General features: G+C 38.0%; 6 protein-coding genes and 1 pseudogene across 7 annotated transcripts; 4 read left to right on the top strand and 3 right to left on the bottom strand.

Annotated features, from left to right (window-relative positions):
• The first annotated feature begins 512 nt into the window (after positions 1-512).
• Positions 513-4117, top strand: LOC18017678 (protein saal1). The gene is made up of 11 exons (XM_006400727.2): positions 513-691; positions 893-1258; positions 1532-1597; positions 1709-1848; positions 1938-2064; positions 2297-2448; positions 2565-2700; positions 2778-2862; positions 3181-3455; positions 3551-3687; positions 3867-4117. The coding sequence occupies exons 1-11, from the start codon at positions 575-577 to the stop codon at positions 3883-3885; spliced, it is 1620 nt and encodes a 539-aa protein (XP_006400790.1). The 5' UTR covers positions 513-574; the 3' UTR covers positions 3886-4117.
• Positions 4118-4124: 7 nt separating this feature from the next.
• On the bottom strand, positions 4125-6332 carry LOC18017677 (GDSL esterase/lipase At5g22810). The gene is made up of 5 exons (XM_006400726.2): positions 6003-6332; positions 5529-5659; positions 5166-5414; positions 4555-4810; positions 4125-4461 (listed from the first exon to the last, which is right to left on the bottom strand). Exons 1-5 carry the CDS (start codon positions 6271-6273, stop codon positions 4268-4270), a joined length of 1101 nt encoding a protein of 366 aa, XP_006400789.2. The 5' UTR covers positions 6274-6332; the 3' UTR covers positions 4125-4267.
• Positions 6333-8121: 1789 nt separating this feature from the next.
• Positions 8122-13070, top strand: LOC18017676 (alanine--tRNA ligase, chloroplastic/mitochondrial). The gene is made up of 8 exons (XM_006400725.2): positions 8122-8209; positions 9151-9243; positions 9390-9595; positions 9695-11260; positions 11347-11619; positions 11792-12001; positions 12136-12293; positions 12413-13070. The coding sequence occupies exons 1-8, from the start codon at positions 8122-8124 to the stop codon at positions 12747-12749; spliced, it is 2931 nt and encodes a 976-aa protein (XP_006400788.1). The 3' UTR covers positions 12750-13070.
• LOC18017675 (F-box protein At1g30790) lies at positions 12923-14457 on the top strand. The gene is made up of 2 exons (XM_024156669.1): positions 12923-12933; positions 13227-14457. Exons 1-2 carry the CDS (start codon positions 12923-12925, stop codon positions 14455-14457), a joined length of 1242 nt encoding a protein of 413 aa, XP_024012437.1.
• Positions 14458-15157: 700 nt separating this feature from the next.
• On the top strand, positions 15158-16364 carry LOC18017674 (annotated as a pseudogene).
• Positions 16365-16516: 152 nt separating this feature from the next.
• Positions 16517-18390, bottom strand: LOC18017673 (probable U3 small nucleolar RNA-associated protein 7). Its single transcript, XM_024156666.1, is given in 9 exon segments — positions 16517-16582; positions 16584-16628; positions 16630-17154; positions 17247-17295; positions 17404-17471; positions 17579-17697; positions 17847-17907; positions 18239-18256; positions 18331-18390. Coding segments are annotated over 9 exon segments (1011 nt in total).
• Positions 18391-19256: 866 nt separating this feature from the next.
• Positions 19257-22928, bottom strand: LOC18017672 (probable disease resistance protein At1g58602). Of its 2 annotated transcripts, XM_024156792.1 has the most exons (5): positions 22795-22928; positions 21497-22398; positions 21234-21380; positions 19382-21139; positions 19257-19295 (listed from the first exon to the last, which is right to left on the bottom strand). In XM_024156792.1, exons 2-4 carry the CDS (start codon positions 22386-22388, stop codon positions 19395-19397), a joined length of 2784 nt encoding a protein of 927 aa, XP_024012560.1. In that variant the 5' UTR covers positions 22389-22398; positions 22795-22928; the 3' UTR covers positions 19257-19295; positions 19382-19394. The 2 variants fall into 2 exon arrangements, with proteins under 2 accessions (XP_024012560.1, XP_006400784.1); XM_006400721.2 differs by having other exon boundaries at positions 19268-21139.
• Between the last annotated feature and the right edge of the window lie 18 nt (positions 22929-22946).

Here is a 22946-nt window from a genome sequence, read left to right as displayed (position 1 = left end):
ACCATCTACAATCTAATAATTCTTGGCATTTCTACATATTGGTGTGTATTAGATTGTAAAAATTGATTCAACAATTTATAAAAAAAATTAATCTCAAATTATCAAAATATAGAACTATTCTTGTTTAAAATACTACGTTATTCAAAACAAAACATATATGAATTTCTTTATTTTTGCAAACAAAAAACTTCAGAATTTTTTTTTTTTTAATGAATAAACTAGTATGGTAGTTAACCGTTAATTTTGTGGCCGAGGATTAGTTTGAGATTCTTAATTTCTCATCCGCGCGATATTTCCACCTGTGAATAATGTGTGTTGTTGCCACCTGTCCACGAGACTCGCTATGCGAACAATTGGCAGGTTTTTGTATGGTATGTCCAAAAGGGGTGCATTTGTTATATAGAAAAAGCTTAATACTTTCAAAGTAAATTTATTACTATGTGGGTCACAAAATGAAATAAGGTTTAGTACAAGGTTTATTTTGTAAACTGTGTAAAGAGAACGGTGTTCGAATTTTCAGGCGAGAGGAGGAGGAAAATAAGGGCGACGGAGATAAAAAACCAGAGAGGTTCCAATGGAGGACGATGAAGTGAGCCAGCGAAGTAAACATGAAGAAAAATATTCTGATGAAAGAAGAGAACAAAAAGAAACCGATTTTCCCTCGCATCATCCTCCGCCTCCGCCTGATGAGGTAAATCATCAGTTTTTCCGGTGACTATTTGCTCAATAATCTTTGTCGCCTCACATTGAGCTCAATTAACCTAGTTTAAGTGTAGATATTGAGTTTCATGGAAATTTGTGTAATCAGGGGCTTTGTGCTGGCTCACTTCGATTGAAAGTTCTGATTTTTTTGTTTATTGACAGTGATTTCTGATTTTATATGTTTCTGCAGTTGTTCGAGATTTCGACTACAGTTGATCCCAGCTATATAATCTCACTGATAAGGAAGCTCCTTCCAAACGATTCGAGAAGTGAAGAATGTGATCAAAGCACTGGGGAACGACATAACCATCATATGAATGCCAATAATGTTGCAGCTAAATCTGAAAATAGGGATTTCAGCAATTCCAGTGGTGATCCAGTGAGCATGGACATTGGAGGTAACAATAACGAATCCACTTCGGAGGAGAGGGACGACATGGTTAGTTCATGTCGGGAGCCTGAAAAGCTAAGCGGGTCTTCAATGGAAGAGGCATGGGAAGATCATGGTTGCGTTTTGTGGGATCTTGCCGCCAGTAGAACTCATGCTGAGCTAATGGTAATGAATTTAGACGCTGAAGTTAATTCCTTTGAATACTTGGTTTTATTTTTCTATGAACATTAAAGTTACAAATAGTAGTGCTGGTTTTAAGTTGAGTTGAAACCAATAGGACATTTGGAGATGAACTGGTGAAAGAATTCATTGGTTTCCATGTAGAAAAGAGAGCAGCAAGCTTGGTTCCATGTAGTGGGGGGTTTTGTATTGACTCTTTGTACTGGGATTGAGACCTCGAAGTTGCGATTGTTTATTGATCTGGCTTTGGCTTTGCAGGTACAGAACCTAATTTTAGAAGTGCTTCACGCTAACCTTATGGTTTCAAAATCTGCCCGCATTCGAGTAAGAAACTCAGTATATAGATGAGAATTGGCTAAGTTGAACCATGTTACAGTTATTTTTTGTCGTTCTGAATTGATTTTAATATTTATCCTTTTCATATTGGCTTGCAAGGAAATCTGTCTCGGGATTATTGGAAACCTTGCTTGCCATGAAGGTCTGTTGAAACGTATAGAGTCTACAGCCGGGCTAGTAAATATGCTAGTGGGGCAGTTGTTTCTTGATGATACCCAATGCCTAAGTGAAATTTGCAGGCAAAAACTCAATTTGTCAAATCACATTTAGATTCATGCTTGACCATTTGGTTGGATTTTCTGACTAATTGATATTTTGTTTCCAATAGGATACTCACCTCGGGTCTCTATGGGGCTGGGTGCATTTTTTGGGCCGAGTGTTTGCAGTCTGATGATATACTTCGGCGTATTTTGTGGATTGCGGAAAATACCTTGAATCCTCATCTTACTGAAAAGGTAACTTCTGATATTTGTGCTTGTAGCTCAGTCATTCTTGAACTGGACGAATGGATGGTTGAAAGGTTGATCTAACTGGTGATTTTATAGGACTCAGTTTCAGATGGAAATCTTTCCTTAACTCATCTATACTTTATGCCTATTTTCATGTCCCTCAGCCAATACTCTTTGAGCTTTGGTTTGACATGGCTCTTTTTTTTCAATTTGCTAAATCAATTCCATTTTTCCACAGAGTGTAGGGCTACTGTTAGGTATCATAGAAGGTCAACCAGAGGTTGGGCAGCTATTAATCCCTCCACTAATGGCTTTGGGTTTGGCGAGTCTCTTGATCAATCTTCTTTCCTTTGAAATGAGCAAGATGACTAGAGAACGAATCCCAGAAAGGTATGAAAAAAATAGAAACTCATCTTCAGGTGTTAGTGGATGGCATTTTTATTCTTGCAAAAACAAACAAGTGTAATGCTTCACTATTTAGTATGTACCCTTGTGTATGATTGCAGGTACCCCGTCCTTGAAATTATTCTCCGAGCTATTGAAGCCCTTTCCGCTTCAGATAGCCATTCCAAAGAGATTTGCTCTAGCAAAGAACTTTTTCAACTAGTCTGTGAACTTATGAAACTTCAGGACAAAGCCGAGGTAGTTTTAAGTTGATATGAAGCTTTCTATTGAGTAGATCTCATGTTAGAATTTTAATAAACTAGACTTCTCTGTAGGTTGCAACGTCTTGTGTCACTGCTGGAGTTTTAATCGCAAATATGCTGTCAGAAACAGTTGACTTTATCCCAGAAGTCTCGCAAGGTAAACTAATTACTTTTATTCCATGACATATCTGGTCATAATTTTCCATTATAGGTTTGCAAAGTGTGTCGTGACTCTACTCTACAAAGTTCTTATTTCTGGAACAGTGGTCTTATGAAAAATTATAATCAAGTTTGGTTAACAAGTATAAGTTTTTTATATTGATCAAAGCATTCTCAAGATGTCGTATTGTAATAAACTGCGAGGGCTCCTACTTGACAAATTAGGATGAACAGAGTAAATATTTGCATAGTTTTGGTTTGTTCATCTAGTGCTTCATGTCTTTATCTGACACCTTCTATGAATCTGCACGAGCAGATTTTTCTTTCTTGGAAGGTTTGTTCAGTACATTACCATTTGCTTCGGATGACATAGAAGCAAGAAGAGCTCTTTGGAACGTTATTGCGAGGGTACTTGCCAGAGTTAAGGAGTCTGAGATAAACACATTCTGTCTGAGTCAGTACATATTGGTTTTGGTAAGAAACTCGGATATTATAGAAGATGATCTTCTCGATATACAACTTGAAGACTCAAACGAGGATTCCCAAAACTCATTCCCTTCCCTGATAAAGCCAGGCGCGCGAACAATTGCTGTATCCATTTTTATATTCCTCTGTTTTTGTTGCTCCTTTCTAGATTTTTCAAAGTTGGCCTGTATGGATCTTTTGTTGACCTTTAGCAACAACAGATACAGAAGATTGAATCAATGTTGAACAATTGGAATATTCGCAAGGAGGACTTACGAGAGGAAAGCATGAAAGGGGACTGCTCTGTAAACGAAGCTGATGTTAAAAGGCTATCAGATTGCTGTCAAAGATATATCAAGTAAGCTATTCTCCATCTCTGGAATAAGCATTGCTGCATTCAAATACTTTTTCGGATTGATCTTACAGTTCCATAGACTTTGATCTTGTTTAAAGTGTATTTCAACTGTAAGATTGTACTTTGAATTGGAAATATTCAGGTTTTACTTGATTCACAGTTTACTTCTTTCTCAACTGTAGATCGATCGAAGGGTCTTAACTCATGTGGAATCTACTTTCCATGGCCAACCAAGGCATCACACATTGACGAAGTCGCAAGCTTCAAGAAAGCGCCGACCCAGTGGGCTTTTGAACAGACATATTCAGGTCGGAACCTGCCTGGCTTTCTCATATCCATAGATCACTTTAAGGCATAGTTTGATAAATTGTAAAACAGAGGAAGAGATTCTAAACAAAAAATTAATCTCAAAAATTTCAGAACTAGAAGTTTTACCAAGTGTTTTTAGATATAAATCTCGATTCATTCTTGAATTCAAATGGGCAAAACAACAGCAGATAGTGAAAAATACAATCTTAAGCCATAATAGTCAAAAGCAACAATGATCTTGAGAGGAAAGTAGAGAGAGAGAGAAGAGGGATCATTAGGAGATGAGAGAGATGCCAGAGATCAAGAGATTGTCTGAAAGAATCTTGTTAGCAGCTTCTGTTGGGTGAAATCCGTCCCAAAAGACATACTGAGATGCATTGTTACATGTTCCTAGTGATTTAGGGTTACACAGTATTGATGTCTCTAGTAGTCCTGTTCCACAACATGCTCTTCTTGCCTCTGCAAATCCTGAACATTGCGGTAAAACACACACTTGCACAAAAGTTAATCTTTTTGTAATTAAGAATTGTTTTATATAGCTTTGAGATATATAAAGTTTACCAAATTCGGATGGCCTGGTGGCGAGATCATAAAGAGGCTGATAGATATCAAAGACGACCAAATTGAGTCCAATGAGGTTTCTCTTGAGAGCCTGCGACGTCGTATTGAGTTTGTTGTTGAAGGAGATTGCGTCGTTGTTAAGGTTCTCTGAGCATCCACCCTCGTGTGGCCCCGCCACCGTTATGGCCGCCGGTAAACATCCCAACGGCGGAAGCGCCGTCACTCCGATCCTTCTTGCTCCTAAAGAATACAAATTCTTGGGGGTTCCCAAAAAAAAAAACATAAACAAATCAACAATTTTATAGACAAATAATAAGTGTGATTGAGTGCATCGAAAATCATACTAATAAAGATTTATGAAAGCTTTGTAAAACTCCTACAACTCCTACAACAAGCTTTTCCATTAAAAAAGTGTCGTATTTATATTTTTTTAGTGTTCTTTTCTAAACATAAACTGAAAATGAAAGCGCCAAAAAAATGTCTGAATCTAGTTACAGCCACTAAAATATATGACATAACTCAAATTAGTCATTCTGGTTTCTCATTTACTCCTGACTTATTAGAAAAAAAAATGGAGGAAAAAAAACAAAAGAGAAAATAGGAAATATAACCTGAATGAAATTGGAGTAGGAGAGGATAAGGAGATCGGAGAACTCATCAGATGACTGGGCTTTGTAGAGGAGAGGGTTAATATAGTAATTTTGTATAAAGTCACTGCTCCCCGCGCTGACGATATAAATGCCATCGGAAATTATGGAAGTGACGTTAGCATTTTTACTATTGTTCGAATTTGCGAGTTCTTGGATTTGGCTAATATAGTCTTTGTAATGTTCCAGCTGTTGCGGCAACGATATTGCACTCTTCATGCAAACAAAAATAATCAAGGTTACAAAAGTAAAACAAATTAACTCCTTTGTTACTTATTAGATGAAAGAAAAAAAAGTAGTGCTAGAAAAGGTGAAAATGGTGCTAACGTAGAGCTTGGCTGTGCCATCGTAGTAACCAGAAGCTGCAGATGCAAAGTTAGCTCCAATCAAAAGGTTTCTGCCTTTTGCCTTTTTGCTTAGATAAGCTTGTGGGTATGATGTGAACCCAAGATTCTCAGCTGCACAAAAATAATCAATTACTTCAATTAATTAAATTGATGGAGTATATGTATAATGTGCATGTTGATGTACACATTATACAAACACAGTTACATGCACGAAAATCGATGTTTTGCATGAACATTGTTTTCAACTTTTCATCATAAGTATGCAAGAAAACCCTATTATATATCTTTGGATACACATAGACACACTCTGGATGTATACACATGCCTCGATATTATGTTCAACGATAATTTAGTCCAAATTTTGCATGTAAGATGTATATGTATTTCAGTATTTGCACATGCATGCATGCATGTATATATCGAAAGAAATATAAACAAAACAAGATAAAGGTACCGGTGAAGTCAGTAGCCAATTTTCCATTGCAGAATCTTCCGGTGGGTTTATGGGTTGTGAAATCTCTTCCATAAGGAGGGAAATTAGCTTTAACGATTGTGTATATATGATTGTTGTTTCCAACATCAACCACCGAATCACCAAATATGAACATCGATGGAACCAATGGCTGTGCCTTCATCACCACTACTACCTCAAGAACCATTAAAGATCCAACCACCACATAGAGCTTTAACCAAATTCCCACCAACTCTCGAGAGAAACCCATCATTTTAATCTTTCTCTCAGTACGTATATTCACAGAGATGATGATGTAAAAGTTTCTCTGCTTTTTTGAATGTGACTAGTATGTGGTTTTGCATGGAATGGTGTTTATATAGTACAAACAAACATTTTGGGGGATTGTATTAAATGTAATAGAATTAGCCAATTAGGTGGACTCAGATGTTTGTAAATACGATAGTAATGTATATTGTACCGTTTATGTGTATGTTTCGTCTTATATATAGACATAACGCAGTGAATATATGTCTATTGGCCTGAAAAAAAGGTGCTTGGCAGAGAGACACATTGAAAGAAAGTAGTTGCGAGGGTTGGGCATTGATTTGAGTTTCACATTTAATTTATAGTTCAGTTACGTTATGTGTGCCATTTTATTTGTCATTAAGTTGATAAATGATTTCTTTTATATTTTTGAACAATTCGATTTATTTAATTCCAACACTTGTCTTTCCAACTCTCATAGTTATATATATACACGATAAATGCACACATGACACATGACACATGACACAACACACAAGAGAGTCCTGTTACGTTAGGTTCTTCAACTTACCTTTTTTTGCCTCGACGGGCTTAATTTTTTTTTTTAACATCTAATTTCATATATTAACAAAGTTTAGGTCAATAACAAAACATTTGTTCTGGTCAAAAATTAGATCTGTATTGAGACTACAAGATCTCTCCCTCCTTAAGATCGTCGATTCTAATAGCGTCAGACATTTCTGATTCAACCTCGTCCAAACACTCATCATTTCTTAAAAACAGACTCAATTTAACTGAGACTATACACTCAACGTTAAGCAGAGTGAGGAAGAACAAAAAAGCGGCGAAGAAGGTTTTGGATAGTTTTGATAGAACCTTCAGGACCAAACTTTATCCTCAGTTTGGTTACTGCAACCATTCTTACAGATTCAGAATAAAGTTGTGGAAGAAATTTTTCGCAAGGACGAGCGATTTTGACTGAGACTATGCACTCGGCGTTAAGCAGAGTGAGGAAGAACAAAAAAGCGGCGAAGAAAATTTTTTTTCTTCTTATTTAGTGAAGTGAGGCGGTTAGAAAGAAAAACACGTATTATTTAATTTTAAAACATAGATTATGAGCACTATTTATTTATCAGCTAGAATAGTTATGTATTTGAGGTAAATATTTATGTTTTTTTGTCAACCGAGATAAATGTTAAGGGTATAAATGTTGCGAAAAAACTCGTATATGATATCATTTAGTAATTATTAATTTTGTGAGAAGTTAAATTGTTAAAACACTCTATAAATATTTTGATTAACCCTAAACTATTTTAAAGGTATTTTTCCAAATTTTCTCTTTAAAAAAATATTAAAAATGGTGTAAGTTTTCAAATTCTAAACTAATTTAAAGGTATTTTTCCAAATTTTCTCTTTTTAAAAATATTAAAAATGGTGTAGTTTTCAAATTCTAAACTAATTTAAAGGTATTTTTCCAAATTTTTTCTTTTAAAAAATATTAAAAATGGTGTAGTTTTCAAATTCTAAACTAATTTAAAGGTAGTTTTCCAAATTTTCTGTTAACAATATCTCTCCATTCACAAAAGAAGTCGAAGAAAATTATCTCTGCCCAGGAAGCTCTACCTCGGTTACAATGAAAGAAATTTACTCTACGAATGAAGGAGGTATTCACCGTGATCTTCTAGTTTATTCTTTAATCTTCTTTTTTACCGAGTAAAAAAAACAATACTCCAAGGCAATTTAAAAAAAAAAAGAGAAAAAAAAATCATAAGAAAATCTGTTAAGAAAACGAAGTGGATAGAAAAAGCTTGAATGCTGATTGTGTGTCTTCTTCGCTCGCTCTCATATTCTCTCGATGAGTTTCTCCAGAGCAAGCCTCTTCGATTTCCCTCTTAAACCAGTCCTTCTTTCGCATCGCTCCTGTACCTTCCTTCCTAGACGACGTAAGTGTCGAATCTCAACGCTCATCGGAATTGAGTGAATGAGATTGAGATTGATAAACCTGTAAATGCACGGCTAATAGAAATTGTTCTGTTTTGGGTTTAGTGTATTTTTGGTTCTGTTCAGTTTTTCCGATTGATAGCTTGTACGGATTAGACTAGGAGGAGATGTAATTAACATGAAATCGAAGCTGGACCTACGTTCTTCCATATCTCTGATACTCTAAGAGGTTGTAAGATTGTTCCTTAGATGATATCGAATTGCATTAGAACTTTGAATATCGTATATTGGTATGGGTGTTTCATTTCTCTGCTCGAATTTGAAACGGCAAGTGGAATTTGTACTTTGTTAATTGAAGAATATCAGGTTTACAAGGTTAGATTCTGGTGAAACGTACAAAGATATGTTGTCTTTCCTCTGGTTATCGTACAAATCTCTCAGTAGTAAACTATCTCTAGCGCTTATGGTTTTGCTTTGAGTTACAGTGATTGATGAAATCAAAATCTGGGTTTCGTTTTCACGGTGAAGCAGAGAAATTCTATAGTCAGTTTCTTAAGTAGCACTGGATTCTCTAAATTTTTTGAATTTAGTAGACAGGTCTGGTTTCAATCTAATTTGATTCTAGTGTATTTTACAATCAATCTAATTTGATTCCAAGGATTTCTCAAAGGCGGTTCTTGAGTCTGGTTTTCAGTATCCTTTATGATTCAGAACTTTGAGCTTCTTCATTTTACTTTTTTTTTTTTTTTTTGCATTAAATTTTCGGTTGTTTGTTTTACTTTGTAAGTTTACGATGTAATTTGGCTGATTTGATTGATAAACAAACTTGTCTAGTTTCGTGGATTCACATCTTGTTGCTTTGATTTATAAATTATATGCGAGTCTCCCCTCTATACATCTCATGTCTTTCTTTTTCATTAATTATCGATAATGGGGTTTGCAGGATTTGTTCCCAGCACCATTCCAGGTGTTTCTCCTGCAGTCTTGTTGCCCAGATCAACTCAGTCAGCTCAGATTATTGCTAAGAGCTCTTCAGGTTTATGCACTTTTTGTTTCCGGGTTTAGTTTATGTTTTTTTTTTTCTTTTCCATTTCCTTCTCTGGAGTTCGCATTTGGAATGTCACATTTCTTTATCACCATTGAATTTTCAAAACTGAAACATCTTTACTATTTGGATTTCAGTATCAGTACAGCCGGTGTCTGAGGACGCTAGGGAGGATTATCAGTCTAAGGATGTTAGTGGAGATTCAATACGGCGGCGTTTTCTTGAATACTATGCCTCTCGTGGGCATAAGGTCCTTCCAAGTGCTTCTCTTGTACCAGAAGACCCTACTGTCTTGTTAACAATTGCAGGAATGCTTCAATTTAAGCCTATTTTCCTTGGAAAGGTATAAATATATTCTAAACCAAACAGTACTGTTTTATCGCATTTATAGACTAGTTTTACAAACTTGAAGATAATGTACATTGGTATTGTTTTATTGCAGGTACCTAGACAGGTTCCTTGTGCGACCACTGCACAAAGGTGTATACGTACAAATGATTTGGAGAATGTTGGAAGAACGGCAAGGCACCATACCTTCTTTGAGATGCTTGGGAACTTTAGCTTTGGTGATTACTTCAAGAAAGAAGCGATAAGATGGGCGTGGGAGCTATCAACTATAGAGTTTGGGCTACCTGCTAACAGAGTTTGGGTTAGCATTTACGAAGACGATGATGAAGCTTTCGAAATCTGGAAGAATGAAGTCGGTGTGCCTGTTGAGCGGATAAAGAGAATGGGTGAAGCTGACAACTTTTGGACCAGTGGTCCAACTGGGCCTTGTGGTCCGTGCTCAGAGTTGTACTATGACTTCCATCCTGAGAGAGGTTCTGATGATGATGTTGATCTTGGGGATGATACCAGATTTATTGAGTTCTATAATTTGGTTTTCATGCAGTATAACAAGACGGAAGATGGATTGCTTGAGCCCTTGAAACAGAAGAACATAGACACTGGTCTTGGATTGGAACGTATGGCTCAAATCCTTCAGAAGGTTCCAAACAACTACGAGACAGATTTGATATATCCGATCATTGGGAAGGTCTCACAGTTGGCGAATATATCATACGACTCTGCAGATGACCAGGCAAAAACAAGTCTTAAAGTGATTGCAGATCACATGCGGGCAATTGTCTATCTAATATCAGATGGTGTTTTGCCTTCAAATATTGGCCGAGGTTATGTAGTAAGGAGGTTAATAAGAAGGGCTGTTCGCAAGGGGAAGTCTCTCGGAATTAATGGGGATGGAATAGGTAATCTGAAGGGAGCGTTTTTGCCAATAGTTGCTGAAAAAGTGATGGAATTGAGCACTTATATTGATTCAGATGTAAAACTAAAAGCGTCACGCATCATTGAGGAGATTAGGCAAGAGGAACTTCACTTTAAGAAAACTTTGGAAAGAGGTGAAAAGTTACTTGACCAAAAGCTTAATGATGCCCTGTCAACTGCGGATAAAACAGAAAATAGGCCTTGTCTATCTGGAAAAGATGCGTTTATTCTGTATGACACATACGGCTTTCCTGTGGAGATAACCGCAGAAGTTGCTGAAGAACGTGGAGTCAGTATAGATATGAATGGTTTTGAAGCGGAAATGGATAATCAAAGACGTCAATCTCAAGCTGCTCACAATGTTGTGAAATTGACAGTTGAAGATGAAGCTGACATCACGAAATATATTGCCGACACTGAGTTCCTTGGCTATGACAGTCTCTCTGCTCGTGCTGTTGTGAAGAGTCTTTTGGTGGGTGGGAAGCCTGTGACAAGGGTTTCTGAAGGCAACGATGTAGAGATTCTGCTGGACAGAACTCCGTTCTACGCTGAATCAGGAGGTCAAATTGCAGATCATGGTTTTCTTTATGTTAATGGGAACCAAGAGAATGCTGTTGTTGAGGTAAGTGATGTGCAGAAGTCTCTTAAGATATTTGTTCACAAGGGCACAATAAAAAGTGGAGCTCTGGAAGTTGGCAAGGAGGTGGAAGCAGCAGTAGATGCAGACCTGAGACAACGAGCCAAGGTGCGGTTGAATTTCATTTTGCATCCCAATATTCGCAACTGCCTCTTTTTTTTTCAAATTCTTGATCTTTTTTGTCAACTTTTCAGGTTCACCATACGGCCACCCATTTGTTGCAATCAGCACTTAAGCAAGTAGTAGGACAAGAAACATCACAGGCTGGTTCATTAGTAGCTTTTGACCGGCTCAGATTCGATTTCAATTTTAATCGGCCCCTACATGATGGTGAGCTTGAGGAGATCGAAAGCCTGATCAATAGGTGGATTGGGGATGCTACACGTCTTGAAACAAAAGTCCTTCCTCTTGCTGATGCAAAACGAGCTGGAGCCATTGCAATGTTTGGGGAAAAATATGATGATGAGGTAAGAGACATGTCACAATAATGCAAAGATTGTATTTGCTCTGTGAAACGTCAAAACATTGGCAAGCAGCTTCATAAAACCTGAAATGATGAGAACCACATTATTAGGAAACGTTTCATTTTGGTTATAAGTTAATTTGGCTTGACTAATAGTACCTTTACATTAATCGTAGGTTCGTGTAGTAGAAGTTCCTGGTGTCTCAATGGAACTTTGTGGTGGCACTCATGTTGGCAATACTGCAGAAATACGAGCCTTCAAGATTATCTCAGAACAGGGGATTGCATCTGGAATCAGGCGTATCGAAGCGGTTGCAGGTGAAGCATATATTGAATACATAAACTCACGGGATTCTCAAATGAAACGTCTATGCTCGACTCTCAAGGTATTCTGCTTCTAGAGTGTTTTCCTTTCCATGTTTGAAGATGTGTGTAACTGAAAAAAAAAAGCTACCTAGATAGATAAGAAAATGCCTCCATACTTTTGCCTTAACCTCTTGTGGTTTCGTTTAACCTGAAGGTGAAAGCAGAGGATGTTACAAACAGAGTGGATAATCTTCTAGAGGAACTGCGTGCTGCTAGAAAAGAAGCCTCAGACTTGCGTTCAAAAGCAGCGGTCTATAGAGCATCTGTCATATCGAACAAAGCATTTACTGTAGGAACTTCACAGACGATAAGGTAACAAAAATCTTTTGTCTCCTGCTAAAATGATTTGTATGATACTTATGTTCGGAAGAATTGACACATGATGTAACTTCCAACTAAATATCTTCTTGTGAATGTTTTAATTCCTTCAGAGTGCTCGTTGAATCGATGGATGACACCGATGCCGACTCCTTAAAGAGTGCAGCCGAGCATTTGGTAAGCACACTGGAAGATCCAGTCGCTGTGGTACTAGGATCATGTCCAGACAAAGACAAGGTTAGTTTAGTGGCTGCATTCAGTCCTGGAGTAGTGTCTCTAGGAGTTCAAGCAGGGAAGTTCATTGGCTCCATAGCTAAGTTGTGCGGCGGAGGAGGTGGTGGTAAGCCCAATTTCGCTCAAGCAGGTGGCAGGAAGCCTGAAAATCTCCAAAGTGCCTTGGAGAAAGCTCGGGAAGATCTCGTGGCTACACTATCCGAAAAGCTCGGATGAAGAACAACTTCAAATTTCAAAACACTATCTATACAGAAAGATTGTACAGAGAGCAGGAGGAAGAGCACATTGCTTGATTTTAGAAGTGGATCTCATGTATAGACAGATACAAAAAGTAGAGATCATTATTTTATCTAGACGAACTACGTAATTTGGTTTTGGAAAACTAGACAATGAATGCTGAGTAGGTGCTATTGATAAGAATGCATGCATACAGGTTACATAGTCTTCGAGGGAATGATTCTGAAACATGATTTGTAACAGACAAAACGGGGAAATTATAGGTGCAAGAAAATATACGACGAGTCTTTTTAAGGTAAATATGTTTGGTAATTTTGTAAGTATAGCAATTCCTTTGTTTTATAATATATGATGTTTTATAGGATTGTTAAGTAACCCGAAAATATTCTTTTGGGTTCTGGAAATAAAAAAAAAAAGAGTGGTTTTTATCATATAAGAGGGCTTTTGTGTTTCTAGGGTTCATCACTACCAAGCCGCCATGGAAGCGTCACCCACACGTGACCTAGCTCACGACGGAAACCCCACAAGATTCATACCATTTGAGCTCACTTTTGAGATACTCTCGAGACTTCCTGCGAAACCACTCATCAGATTCCAATCCGTGTCGAAGCTATGGTTCTCTATCATCCGCAGCAAAGATTTCGCCGACTCCTTCCTGATTCGGTCAAAGACTCGGCCTCGTCTCCTTTTCAGCTTCCAACACTTCGATTCCCGGCAACGTTTCATCTTCTCGGCTCCTGAACACCACAACAACAACAACGATGAAGAAGAAGAAAAATCATCCTCCACAGTCATTGCTAGACACGACATGACGATCTCGGATCTCGTCTACGACATCAACACTCGCCCCGTAAACGGTCTTGTTTGTTGCACACGTAAACTTGATTCATCATCATCATCGATAGCAGTTTGTAATCCGACAACAAGACAAATCTTGAAACTACCAGATGTTACACCCAACGGAAGAGACATGTACGCACGTCTCGGCTACGATCCTGTCGAGGATCAGTACAAAGTGTTGTGCGTGATGATGTTCGACGGTTTCGACAGCCGTAGAGCAGACAACATAGAGCAAGAGCATTTCGTTTTCACGCTTGGATCTCAACAACAAGAATGGAGAAAAGTTGAGATCGTCCAAGGAGATCCTTACACAAGTTTCAAAGGCGGGATTTGCATCAACGGTGCTATATACTACGTGGTTCTACATAAAAAGATTGCTAGGTTCGATGTTAGATCCGAGAAGATGGAGTTTATCAAAGCACCGGAAGACGAAGAAGATTTAGAGATAAACGCTTTCTGTTGGACTCTTATAAACCACAAAGGAAGATTAGGAGGAATAAACTATAGGTACTTTTACCATATGCGTGCGTGGATTCAAGAGGAAGAGGAATCTTGGAATAACATGACTGGCGTTGTGACTAGTGAGTGGGGAGATTTGTTGAGAGAGATTAGTTTATATTCTACGGGAGAGATTCATACCGGAGAAGTTTTGTTGGTTCCTTACCGGTTAGAGTCATCTAAGCCTTTCTCTGTTTTCTATTACGATATGATCAGAGAGAGTTTCAGAAGTGGTCAAGTCCTAGGAATCGCGGATTATGAGTTTAGACGTCGCTTTCACGGATTTGGTAAGCGTAATCGTGGGATGCGGTGTTTTCCAGGCCACATTGAAAATATCATGTTTTTCTGAACAAAAGCTGAATATTGTGACTTTGCTTAGATTATCTGCATGCTTGAGTTCAACTTGTATTTGCATATGATTTTGTTTATTTCTGCATGCTGAGTTTTTCTTTTTTAACTTCCCTATGGTATTTTCTTATGTTTGAAGATTTTGCTTTGGTTCTCGTCTATCTTCTGTGGTGTGTGGTAAGGCAAAGAAGATTAGGACCTAAGCTAATATTTGATTAAAAGTTAATTTAATATTTTCATTAATAGTTAATATAATGTAGTCTTTTTTTTTTTTCTACTCCGTCCCCACAACTAAACATAAAATCTTATTGTATATATGTTGTAGATTAAGTACTGATCTACCTTGTGTTTAACTTATAGTATATATCCTTGAATGAATTCTCTATCAATCCTATACATTCCTAATCTGTTCATTAGATCATGTGAATGGGAAAAGGAATCAGGCTGCTGATATTACTTATACAATGCCTAATATCATGAAGTATATGTCATATATTCCGTATTGTCTTGCCTTCGAATATTTTTCCTTAAAAAAACCTATGAATTCTAGATTTCGAATAAAACAAAAAAAATTAGATTTTTTATTATTTAATATCTTATGTTATATATATTTTTTTCTTTTGTTTTAGACTTTTAGGGCTGTTGTGTTCTATCTGTAATTTATTAAGCGATCACCACACCATTACCCATCACCACCAGCGATGGAAGATTCACAAGCGTCTCCTCCACGTAACCTAAATCAAGCCGGAAACTACTCCCCAAAATTCATTCCTTTTGAGCTCACTTTTGATATACTCTCGAGACTTCCTGCGAAATCTCTCATCCGATTCCAATCCGTGTCGAAGCTATGGTTCTCTATCATCCACAGCAAAGATCTCGCCGACTCGTTCATGTCTAGGTCAAAGACTCGGCCTCGTATCCTTTTAACCTTCAAGCACTTCGATTCCCGAAAACGTTTCATCTTCTCCGCTCCTGAACACAACAACAACAACGACAACAACTCATCCTCCACAGTCATAGCCAGACACGACATGACGATCTCAGATCTCGACTACTACATCAGATCTCGCCCCGTAAACGGTCTTGTTTGTTGCACACGTAAACTCGATTCATCATCATCATCGATCGCAGTTTGTAATCCGACCACAAGACAAATCATCAAACTGCCAGATGTTACACCTAACGGAAGAGACATGCACGCACGTCTCGGCTACGATCCTGTCGAGGATCAGTACAAAGTGTTGTGCGTGATGATGTTCTACAGCAATACAAAAGACAATGTAGAGCAGGAGCATTTCGTTTTCACGCTGGGATCTCGACAGAAAAAATGGAGAAAGATTAAGCCAGCCACTAGAGATCCTTATCGCTGCATGAAAGGCGATGTTTGCATCGATGGTGCTGTATACTATGCGGTTGGATACACGAGGTTAGCTAGGTTTGACGTTAGATCAGAGAGAGTTGTGTTTGTTAAAGGACCCGAAGGACACAACGCAGTCTCATGTTCCTCAGCGATTATTGATTACCAAGGGAGATTAGCTTGCGTGAGCTTTGACTTCTACTGCTCACGTGACACGACGGCTCTGTGGATTCTACAAGATGCTGAGAAACAAGAATGGCCGAGCGTCACGACTTGTGATGTGCCTTGTGAGTGGAGAGATTTGCTTACCAAGGAGAGAGCGTTGTGCGCCGGAGAGATTCATACCAACGAGGCTATGTTTGTTTCCGTGTGCTTAAAGTCATCTAAGCTCTTTTTTGTTTTACTACTACGATCTGCTTAGAGGTAGTATCAGAAGAGCTGAGATTGATGGAATCGCTGACTATGAGTTTAGACGCATCCACGGGATTGGTAAGCGTGACCGTGAGATGCTGTGTTTTCCAGGTCACCTTGAGAATCTCATCTTCTTCTAACACTACTCTCTGTTTGGTAGTTAGTTCATTACCTTCTCCTTTCTTCTGTTGGTTTCTTAGCTTCTCTTTGTTTTTGGGATGTTTCCTATTATCTTATGCTTTGGTTTCTAATCCATTTTCCCAAAAATATGTTTATCGCTTTTTGTTTATCTTTAAAGGAAATTGGCTTCTCCAGACCCTGGAATTAGAATGCTAGACCAACCCATCGAGTGACCAATTTCCGAGAACATCCTCATATGGCCTGAACATAAGCTTCTCCATCTTTGTAATCTTTCCACATCGAGTGGTTCATGTATCTAGTATAGTTATGTGAAGATCCACCACTCGAATCTCTCAAAACCTGAACAAAATATCCATTTCCAGCTGCTAGCAACCCTTTTTGACTGAAACTCAGCGTTTTGGCATGGAAACCGTGAATTGTCGTCTCAACTTGCTCGAATTTACGCAAATCCCAGATCTTGACTTTGCCTTCTTTACCAGATGTAGTCATGAGATGGCCATTTGGATGAAACGCGACAGATGAGACTGGACCAGTGTGACACTGCTTGTGGACTAGAGGTTCTTGTCTTGTGGGTTTCCACATTGTGACGGTTCCACCAGAATGTCCCAATGCAACAACACCATTGTAAGCATTCACTTCCATTACATCTGTTTGGCCTTTACCTGTTTGGATACTAGCCACCATGCCACCATGTGTTACGTCTTGATAATGTAGCTGCCCGATTTTGTTTACTGACGCAAGCAGTAAATGGTTCATTAGGAACCCAAGTCTGGCCACTGGACCATGTTCCTGAAGTGGACAAAGTTTTCAAGTCAATAACCAAAGACCACACTAGGCATGTGTCTCTTTCTTTCAACCGAGAAAAAGGCACAAAACTTCACCTTTAGACAATGCAGCTCAGTTCCTTCACTCCCATAAATATAAGCATACCTGTAACAAGTTAAGATATTTGACCAAGAACCCTCTAAATTACAAGGAATGTTAGATTTCAGATATTTGACTATTTTTGGATGTTATTGAAAGTGACTATATACATACTTCTTCTGCGCAGCTGCAAAGAATTGGTCATTGTGTAGGAATGCAACATCACGTACTCTTTCTCTTACCTGCAGATATCATCAACTTCTGTTGAGATCTAAATCATAAATATTACATATAACAATTAATCCCGGATTAAGATTATAATGAAGTAAGTAAATAAATAAAAACCAACCAGGATCTCTTTAATTAACTTAATATCCAACATGTCTACAAGAGCAATGTGGCCTTTGCGACCACCAAGTAGCATATGCCGACCACTTGCAGTAAAATCAAGTTTGTAAGGGCCAAGATCTACTCACGTTCACCAGTCTCAGTAATATGAATTATAAGCACACGTAACGACAAGAGTATTTTCATCACAAGACTAACCTATAACTTAAACATTTTCACATACATAAGATACGATTTTTCCCTCTCAGAAGAAGCTGTTGAGCATTTACCTGGGTGAGTTATGTCATCACATGGCTTATTTAGACCATCAGTCTCCAAGTACAAGGGAAACTATATAAAAACAAACCAGATAACAAGACAATAGTTATGAATTCGAAACCAGCTCAACTATCAAGAACAGAAGAATCAACAAAATGTTGCTCAACGTCAAGCGAAACACAACAGTTTCTTTCATCTCCAAGAAGCACCGGAAAAAATAGGGTAAAACAAGATACACACAGATCTTAGGGGAGGAGTAGATTTACTTTCTCGATTTTGGCAGCAGCTTTTGCAGATTTTCCATACAACTTTTCTCGTTTCTTATCTTACAATGACTGTAGAACAAGAAGAAAACAATTAGCTTCTCAAAAGCCACAATCATTACATAAATGTATATCTATACCAAATCAACATCAGTCTCCTGCATACAAATTCGAAACAAAGTTCTCAACTCTGCTTAAAGTGTTTGAAATCTCAACCAGACGAAGGCAATACCTGCTCATCAGGAGGCAAAACCTTCTCCATGAGAATGTTATCCTCTGAATTGAGCTCCATCTTGCGTCTTCCTTATTACCTAAACGAATATAACAACTCATTACACTTACACATTGATAGCAGCAATCCAGACAGAGAATTAGAAACCCATCATATAAGCTTATGAGTTTAATCCTTTATGATCTGTCTACATGATTCAGCTACGTTTAACAATAGAACGGGAACAGCTAGGAAGATCGAGTCAAACTTCAGCAAAGACAGAAATCTTAAATTTGCTTCACCTGAGTGGTGAAGCTTTGATTAAAAGAAGAAGAAACAAAAAAAAAAAAAAAACAAGGCGGGAAGTTTTTTAGGGTTTAGTAAAAGGTGCAGAGAGCTCCGACATGGATCCTTCGCTATTGCAGGATTGACGCGATCAACCTAACCAAACGAACCGAAATCGTGGAGACTATGAACCAAGATCGAGATTCGGTTATGAAAATATATTGTGTTCCTTATATTATTTAGGAAGATTTCCTATTATCTTTATGTAAATAATAACTTGTGGGTCAAGTTAATAAATATTCGCTGACTGGATATGAAAAGATTGACGTATCTCCCTGATAGCTCTTTTTAGTAAAGTCTCTTGATCTTCTTCCTCAACTTTGCCGATGATCTCTCTCACTCCGAATCTCTCCATATTGTCTATAACCTTGGAGATTCTACTAATTATGCGCCTCTCATCTGTGAACCAAACTCTTGAAGAGCAAATGTGATGGTTTTGGTTTTTAATCCATTTTCCTCAAAAACTCTTCAGATGGTTTCATAAATTGATACCACAAAATTGCATACTCATGTAAGGATCAGTTTGTTGAGATCTTACCTGATTCAACTTAAGCTTTTTTGAGTTTGACTTCAATAAATTAGCAGAAGAACTAATTATATTGTCACACTTATATCAGCAAAATTTATTTACTTCTTATATCCTGAAACAGAATTAAGAAGAAAAATATTGCAATATGAAGTTACTGTTTGAAACCAGTATAGAGCATAGAAGATAAGAGACTAGGACCTATTTTGTTCTTCTATTTCTTTTCGTATTCGTCCCCGCAATTGTGAAACACAACATAAGATACATGTTGTATTTTGTAGTAATCTTCTCCACCTTGGATTAACTTATCCTTGAATGCATTCTCCATCCATCCTACTCTTAGCTCCTCCAAACTAGTTATGTATCTTAATCCATCAGGAAGACTCTTTAACTTTCTGCAGTCATTGATCTCCAAACGACAAAGATTTGGCATAGACTCTTCTTCTACGACCCACTCATCAAGGTTATCGAGTATAGAAAACTCCAGAGTATGCAATTTAGGGAACCCGGCTTTCGAGCAGACCATTCTCTTCCCAGTGAAAGCATTCAGTTCTAGACTAACGATCTTTAAGCTGTGTAGCTTTTCAAGAACTGGCATTGGATCCTCGAGTAGGTCACAAGAGGATAATGAAACAGAGGCAATCCGGGAAGGGAATTGAAGTTCATTAGGTAACTTGTCTATCTTTATATCTAACCTTAACTGGTTAAGTCTTTGGAATCCATAAACAAGGGATCCTGCATCGATAATCTTCGCTGGTTGGACTTGGCCGTTTCTTTTGTTGTACAACATCAGCTCCTCCAAGTCTTTCAATGAAGCACCGAGAGACACAGGTAAAACTTCCTCTCCAGGGTTATCAGAGGCACAACAAACCCACAAAGTTCTGAGTTTGGTCATATTGATGAGATCTTGAACGCTACTGTGCTTTAATGAGAAGTTCTTGAGGGTCTCCAAGTTCACTAAACCACTTAATTCCAACTTCGTTTTATTGCTTAGTTCGTCGGGTAACATAAGATATCTCAGCTTCTTCATCTTCTTTAAAACGTTTGGTATGTGAACCATTGTCTCGTAAATCTCTAAATCCAAATAAACCAACAGCTCTAGATTCCCTAGAGAAGACGGTAACACAGACAAGTTTGTCTCTTTCAAGCTCAGGTACCTCAAGTGGATGAGTTTCCCTATGCTCTTAGGTAACTTGCGCCTTCTGAACTGAGCTCCAAAGAGATCCAAGACTCTAAGTGATCGTAAACCTCGAAAACTCCGTGTTGATAAGATCCAAGGACTGAAATCTCTAGTGATGTACAAAAGGGTCCTTGCTTTGGGGTTTTGGATCTGTCTCTGCTGAAATATAACAGGTTCGTTTTCGTCATCATCAACCAAATGTACAGCGAGTCTACGAGCTCTAGTAGCTTCCGAGATACGGCTCTGAGCACTGAAAGTTTGTATGAAATTCTCTTCTTTGGCTTTAAACAGACAGACTTCTCTAACAACATCATGTAAACGACAGGATTCGATTCTTGATGTCACAGTGTTCCTCTTCCCTACCAAAACCATACTCCTCTTGACCAACTCCTCAAGGTAATCCTCTGCAACATCTACAATAGTACTCTCTTCACCATACACCATCACTATTCCTTCTGCGACCCAATAGTTAAACAATGTCTCTGTTTGTATCTCATGATCTTCCGGGAAATGGGCAAGGTAAAGAAAGCAGTGCTTCAAATGAGAAGGTAAATCTTCATAACTCAAAGATAGCACGTTGAATACCAAACTACCATTTCCACCATTTTCACCAACCTCTCCTGCGATATAAGATCCAATGTTGTTGTGTACCTTTCTCCACTCGGACGCTGAACGTTTTGTAGCTAACAGCCCTCCAAGAGTTTTCACAGCTAGTGGTAATCCTCCACAGTGTTTGAGCATTTGTTGGATCTCTTCCTTTACATCATCGACCTGAAACTCTACGCACAGAACAAAGGACTCTCTTAGCTCATCCTTTTTTAGCATTTGGCTTACTAACATAAGATGCAAAGACAGTTATAATAAAGGACATACCTATATCGTTTCTCTCAAACAATGCAATCTTCTGAAAAACTTCCCAGCTTTCGTCATGAGTTAGGCATCTAGGCCTAAAGATAACGCATCTTAGATCTGGATGAAAACCAACACCCTCATTCCGAGAAGTAAGTAATATCTTGCTACCTGCAAAAATTGTGTCCATATTCCAAAATTAGATATACAACTGAGAAAAAATGCTTCTGTTACTTAACATTTTTGTACATAAAAAGATTATGATTCATGGTCAAGAGATGAGTCACCTGATCTATGTGGAAATGCTGGCTTTATAAGCTCCCAAGCTGAAATGCTCCACAAATCATCAAGCACAATCAAACATTTTTGTGTTTCAAGTAGTTTAAAGAGCTCATCTTGGAGTCCAGAGACTGTCATTTCCGCAATTCTCTGTTCCTCATTTTTGGGCCTAAGGCACTGTAATATCACCCGCCACACATGCTTTTGCCTACACTCTTGTGAAACAAACACCCAAGCGAATCCATTGAAACGACGCCGCACCATCTCGTGATGAAACACTTGTCTAGCAAGAGTGGTTTTCCCAATACCGCCCATCCCGCAGATAGAAACCACTTGAAAACCATTCTCTCCCACAAGATGAGCCATAAGTTCTTCAACACTTCGCTCCACACCTACAAGGCTGCTTTCAGAAACGCTAGGAAAAGATTGTCGTGTGTCCCCGATAACTCTTTCTGGTAAAGTTTCTTGATTTTCTTCTTCAACTTTGTCGATGATCTCTCTCACTCCGAATCTCTCCATATTGTCTATAACCTTGGAGATTCTACTGATTATGCTACTGATCTGTGAACTAAATTCTTGATGAGCAAATGTGATGCAAGAAACTCTCTTTAAATGCTTCTTAATCCCTCTTTCTCTTCTAAACCTTTCTTTGTTTATAAGAAAGCTCTCGATTATGTCTTCAGCATCGCACACAATCTCTACAATCTCTTGTACACAATTCTTCACTCTTTCGCTTTTGCTTTTCTTGGTTTCTTGTGCATCTTTCACAAACGATTTTAGCCGTCTCAGATCGTTTTGTAGCTCGGTTGCTTGTTCTTGGACTTCTTTTAGCCGATTGGATTCTCGAATAAGAAGCTCCCAGAGTTTCTGCAATCCAAATGTTACCACTGCGTCGGCCATTAAAGTTCCCCTGCTCAGCTCACAAAAGAGAAACGAGTTTAAGCTTACATAATCAATCACCAATAACTAAACTCCAGTTTTATCAAAGATTCCAATGATTGCTTCAAATTTTTTGAGATGGATTATCCATTTTCTACCAAAATCCTGAGTTCAACTTGAAAAAAAAAAACGAAAATAGCAACAGTTAAAATTTCACACAATTTAGAATTATGTTAATTAATAACCCAACCGGCCATAACTTCTTTGGAGAAATCTCTAATAAATTGGTAAAGGAAGCAAATTTCAGAGAATGAATAGTTATCAGCAAATTTAAGTTCATACACAAAGAGAGAGGACATGAGCTGAAACATATTTCTCCGAGAAAATGAAAATTTCTTGGAAAAAAATAGAGTTTCCCATAACTCACCTCAAAAATATCAACAAAGCTCTCACTTTTCAGCTTCGCACCGAGAGATTTGAGTCTGGGCGATGTGGAAGACGACGAAACGTTTTTTCTTTAGTCAAATGTGTAAACAGTACACTTTCAAAAAGTCAATATTGTATAATCTGCCTGAATAG

This window comes from Eutrema salsugineum, unplaced genomic scaffold, assembly GCF_000478725.1.
Source record: "Eutrema salsugineum unplaced genomic scaffold, Eutsalg1_0 scaffold_2, whole genome shotgun sequence".
Lineage (NCBI taxonomy): Eukaryota > Viridiplantae > Streptophyta > Magnoliopsida > Brassicales > Brassicaceae > Eutrema > Eutrema salsugineum.
This window is presented reverse-complemented; position numbering and strand designations above follow the sequence as displayed.

What these genes read in the sequence shown, in the direction of transcription:
- LOC18017678 (XM_006400727.2), top strand. Translation starts at nt 575, where the DNA reads ATGGAGGACGATGAAGTGAGCCAGCGAAGTAAACATGAAGAAAAATAT. An exon ending in CTCCGCCTCCGCCTGATGAG is followed by an intron (nt 692 to 892) that starts GTAAATCATCAG and finishes ATGTTTCTGCAG; the next exon opens with TTGTTCGAGATTTCGACTAC. An exon ending in TATCCCAGAAGTCTCGCAAG is followed by an intron (nt 2,863 to 3,180) that starts GTAAACTAATTA and finishes CTGCACGAGCAG; the next exon opens with ATTTTTCTTTCTTGGAAGGT.
- LOC18017677 (XM_006400726.2), bottom strand. Translation starts at nt 6,273, where the DNA reads ATGATGGGTTTCTCTCGAGAGTTGGTGGGAATTTGGTTAAAGCTCTAT. An exon ending in ATGGCACAGCCAAGCTCTAC is followed by an intron (nt 5,415 to 5,528) that starts GTTAGCACCATT and finishes GTTTGCATGAAG; the next exon opens with AGTGCAATATCGTTGCCGCA. An exon ending in CCTACTCCAATTTCATTCAG is followed by an intron (nt 4,811 to 5,165) that starts GTTATATTTCCT and finishes GGAACCCCCAAG; the next exon opens with AATTTGTATTCTTTAGGAGC.
- LOC18017676 (XM_006400725.2), top strand. Translation starts at nt 8,122, where the DNA reads ATGAGTTTCTCCAGAGCAAGCCTCTTCGATTTCCCTCTTAAACCAGTC. An exon ending in GTCTATGCTCGACTCTCAAG is followed by an intron (nt 12,002 to 12,135) that starts GTATTCTGCTTC and finishes TTTAACCTGAAG; the next exon opens with GTGAAAGCAGAGGATGTTAC. An exon ending in GGAACTTCACAGACGATAAG is followed by an intron (nt 12,294 to 12,412) that starts GTAACAAAAATC and finishes TAATTCCTTCAG; the next exon opens with AGTGCTCGTTGAATCGATGG.
- LOC18017672 (XM_024156792.1), bottom strand. Translation starts at nt 22,388, where the DNA reads ATGGCCGACGCAGTGGTAACATTTGGATTGCAGAAACTCTGGGAGCTT. An exon ending in AGCATTTCCACATAGATCAG is followed by an intron (nt 21,381 to 21,496) that starts GTGACTCATCTC and finishes CAATTTTTGCAG; the next exon opens with GTAGCAAGATATTACTTACT. An exon ending in GTTTGAGAGAAACGATATAG is followed by an intron (nt 21,140 to 21,233) that starts GTATGTCCTTTA and finishes TTCTGTGCGTAG; the next exon opens with AGTTTCAGGTCGATGATGTA.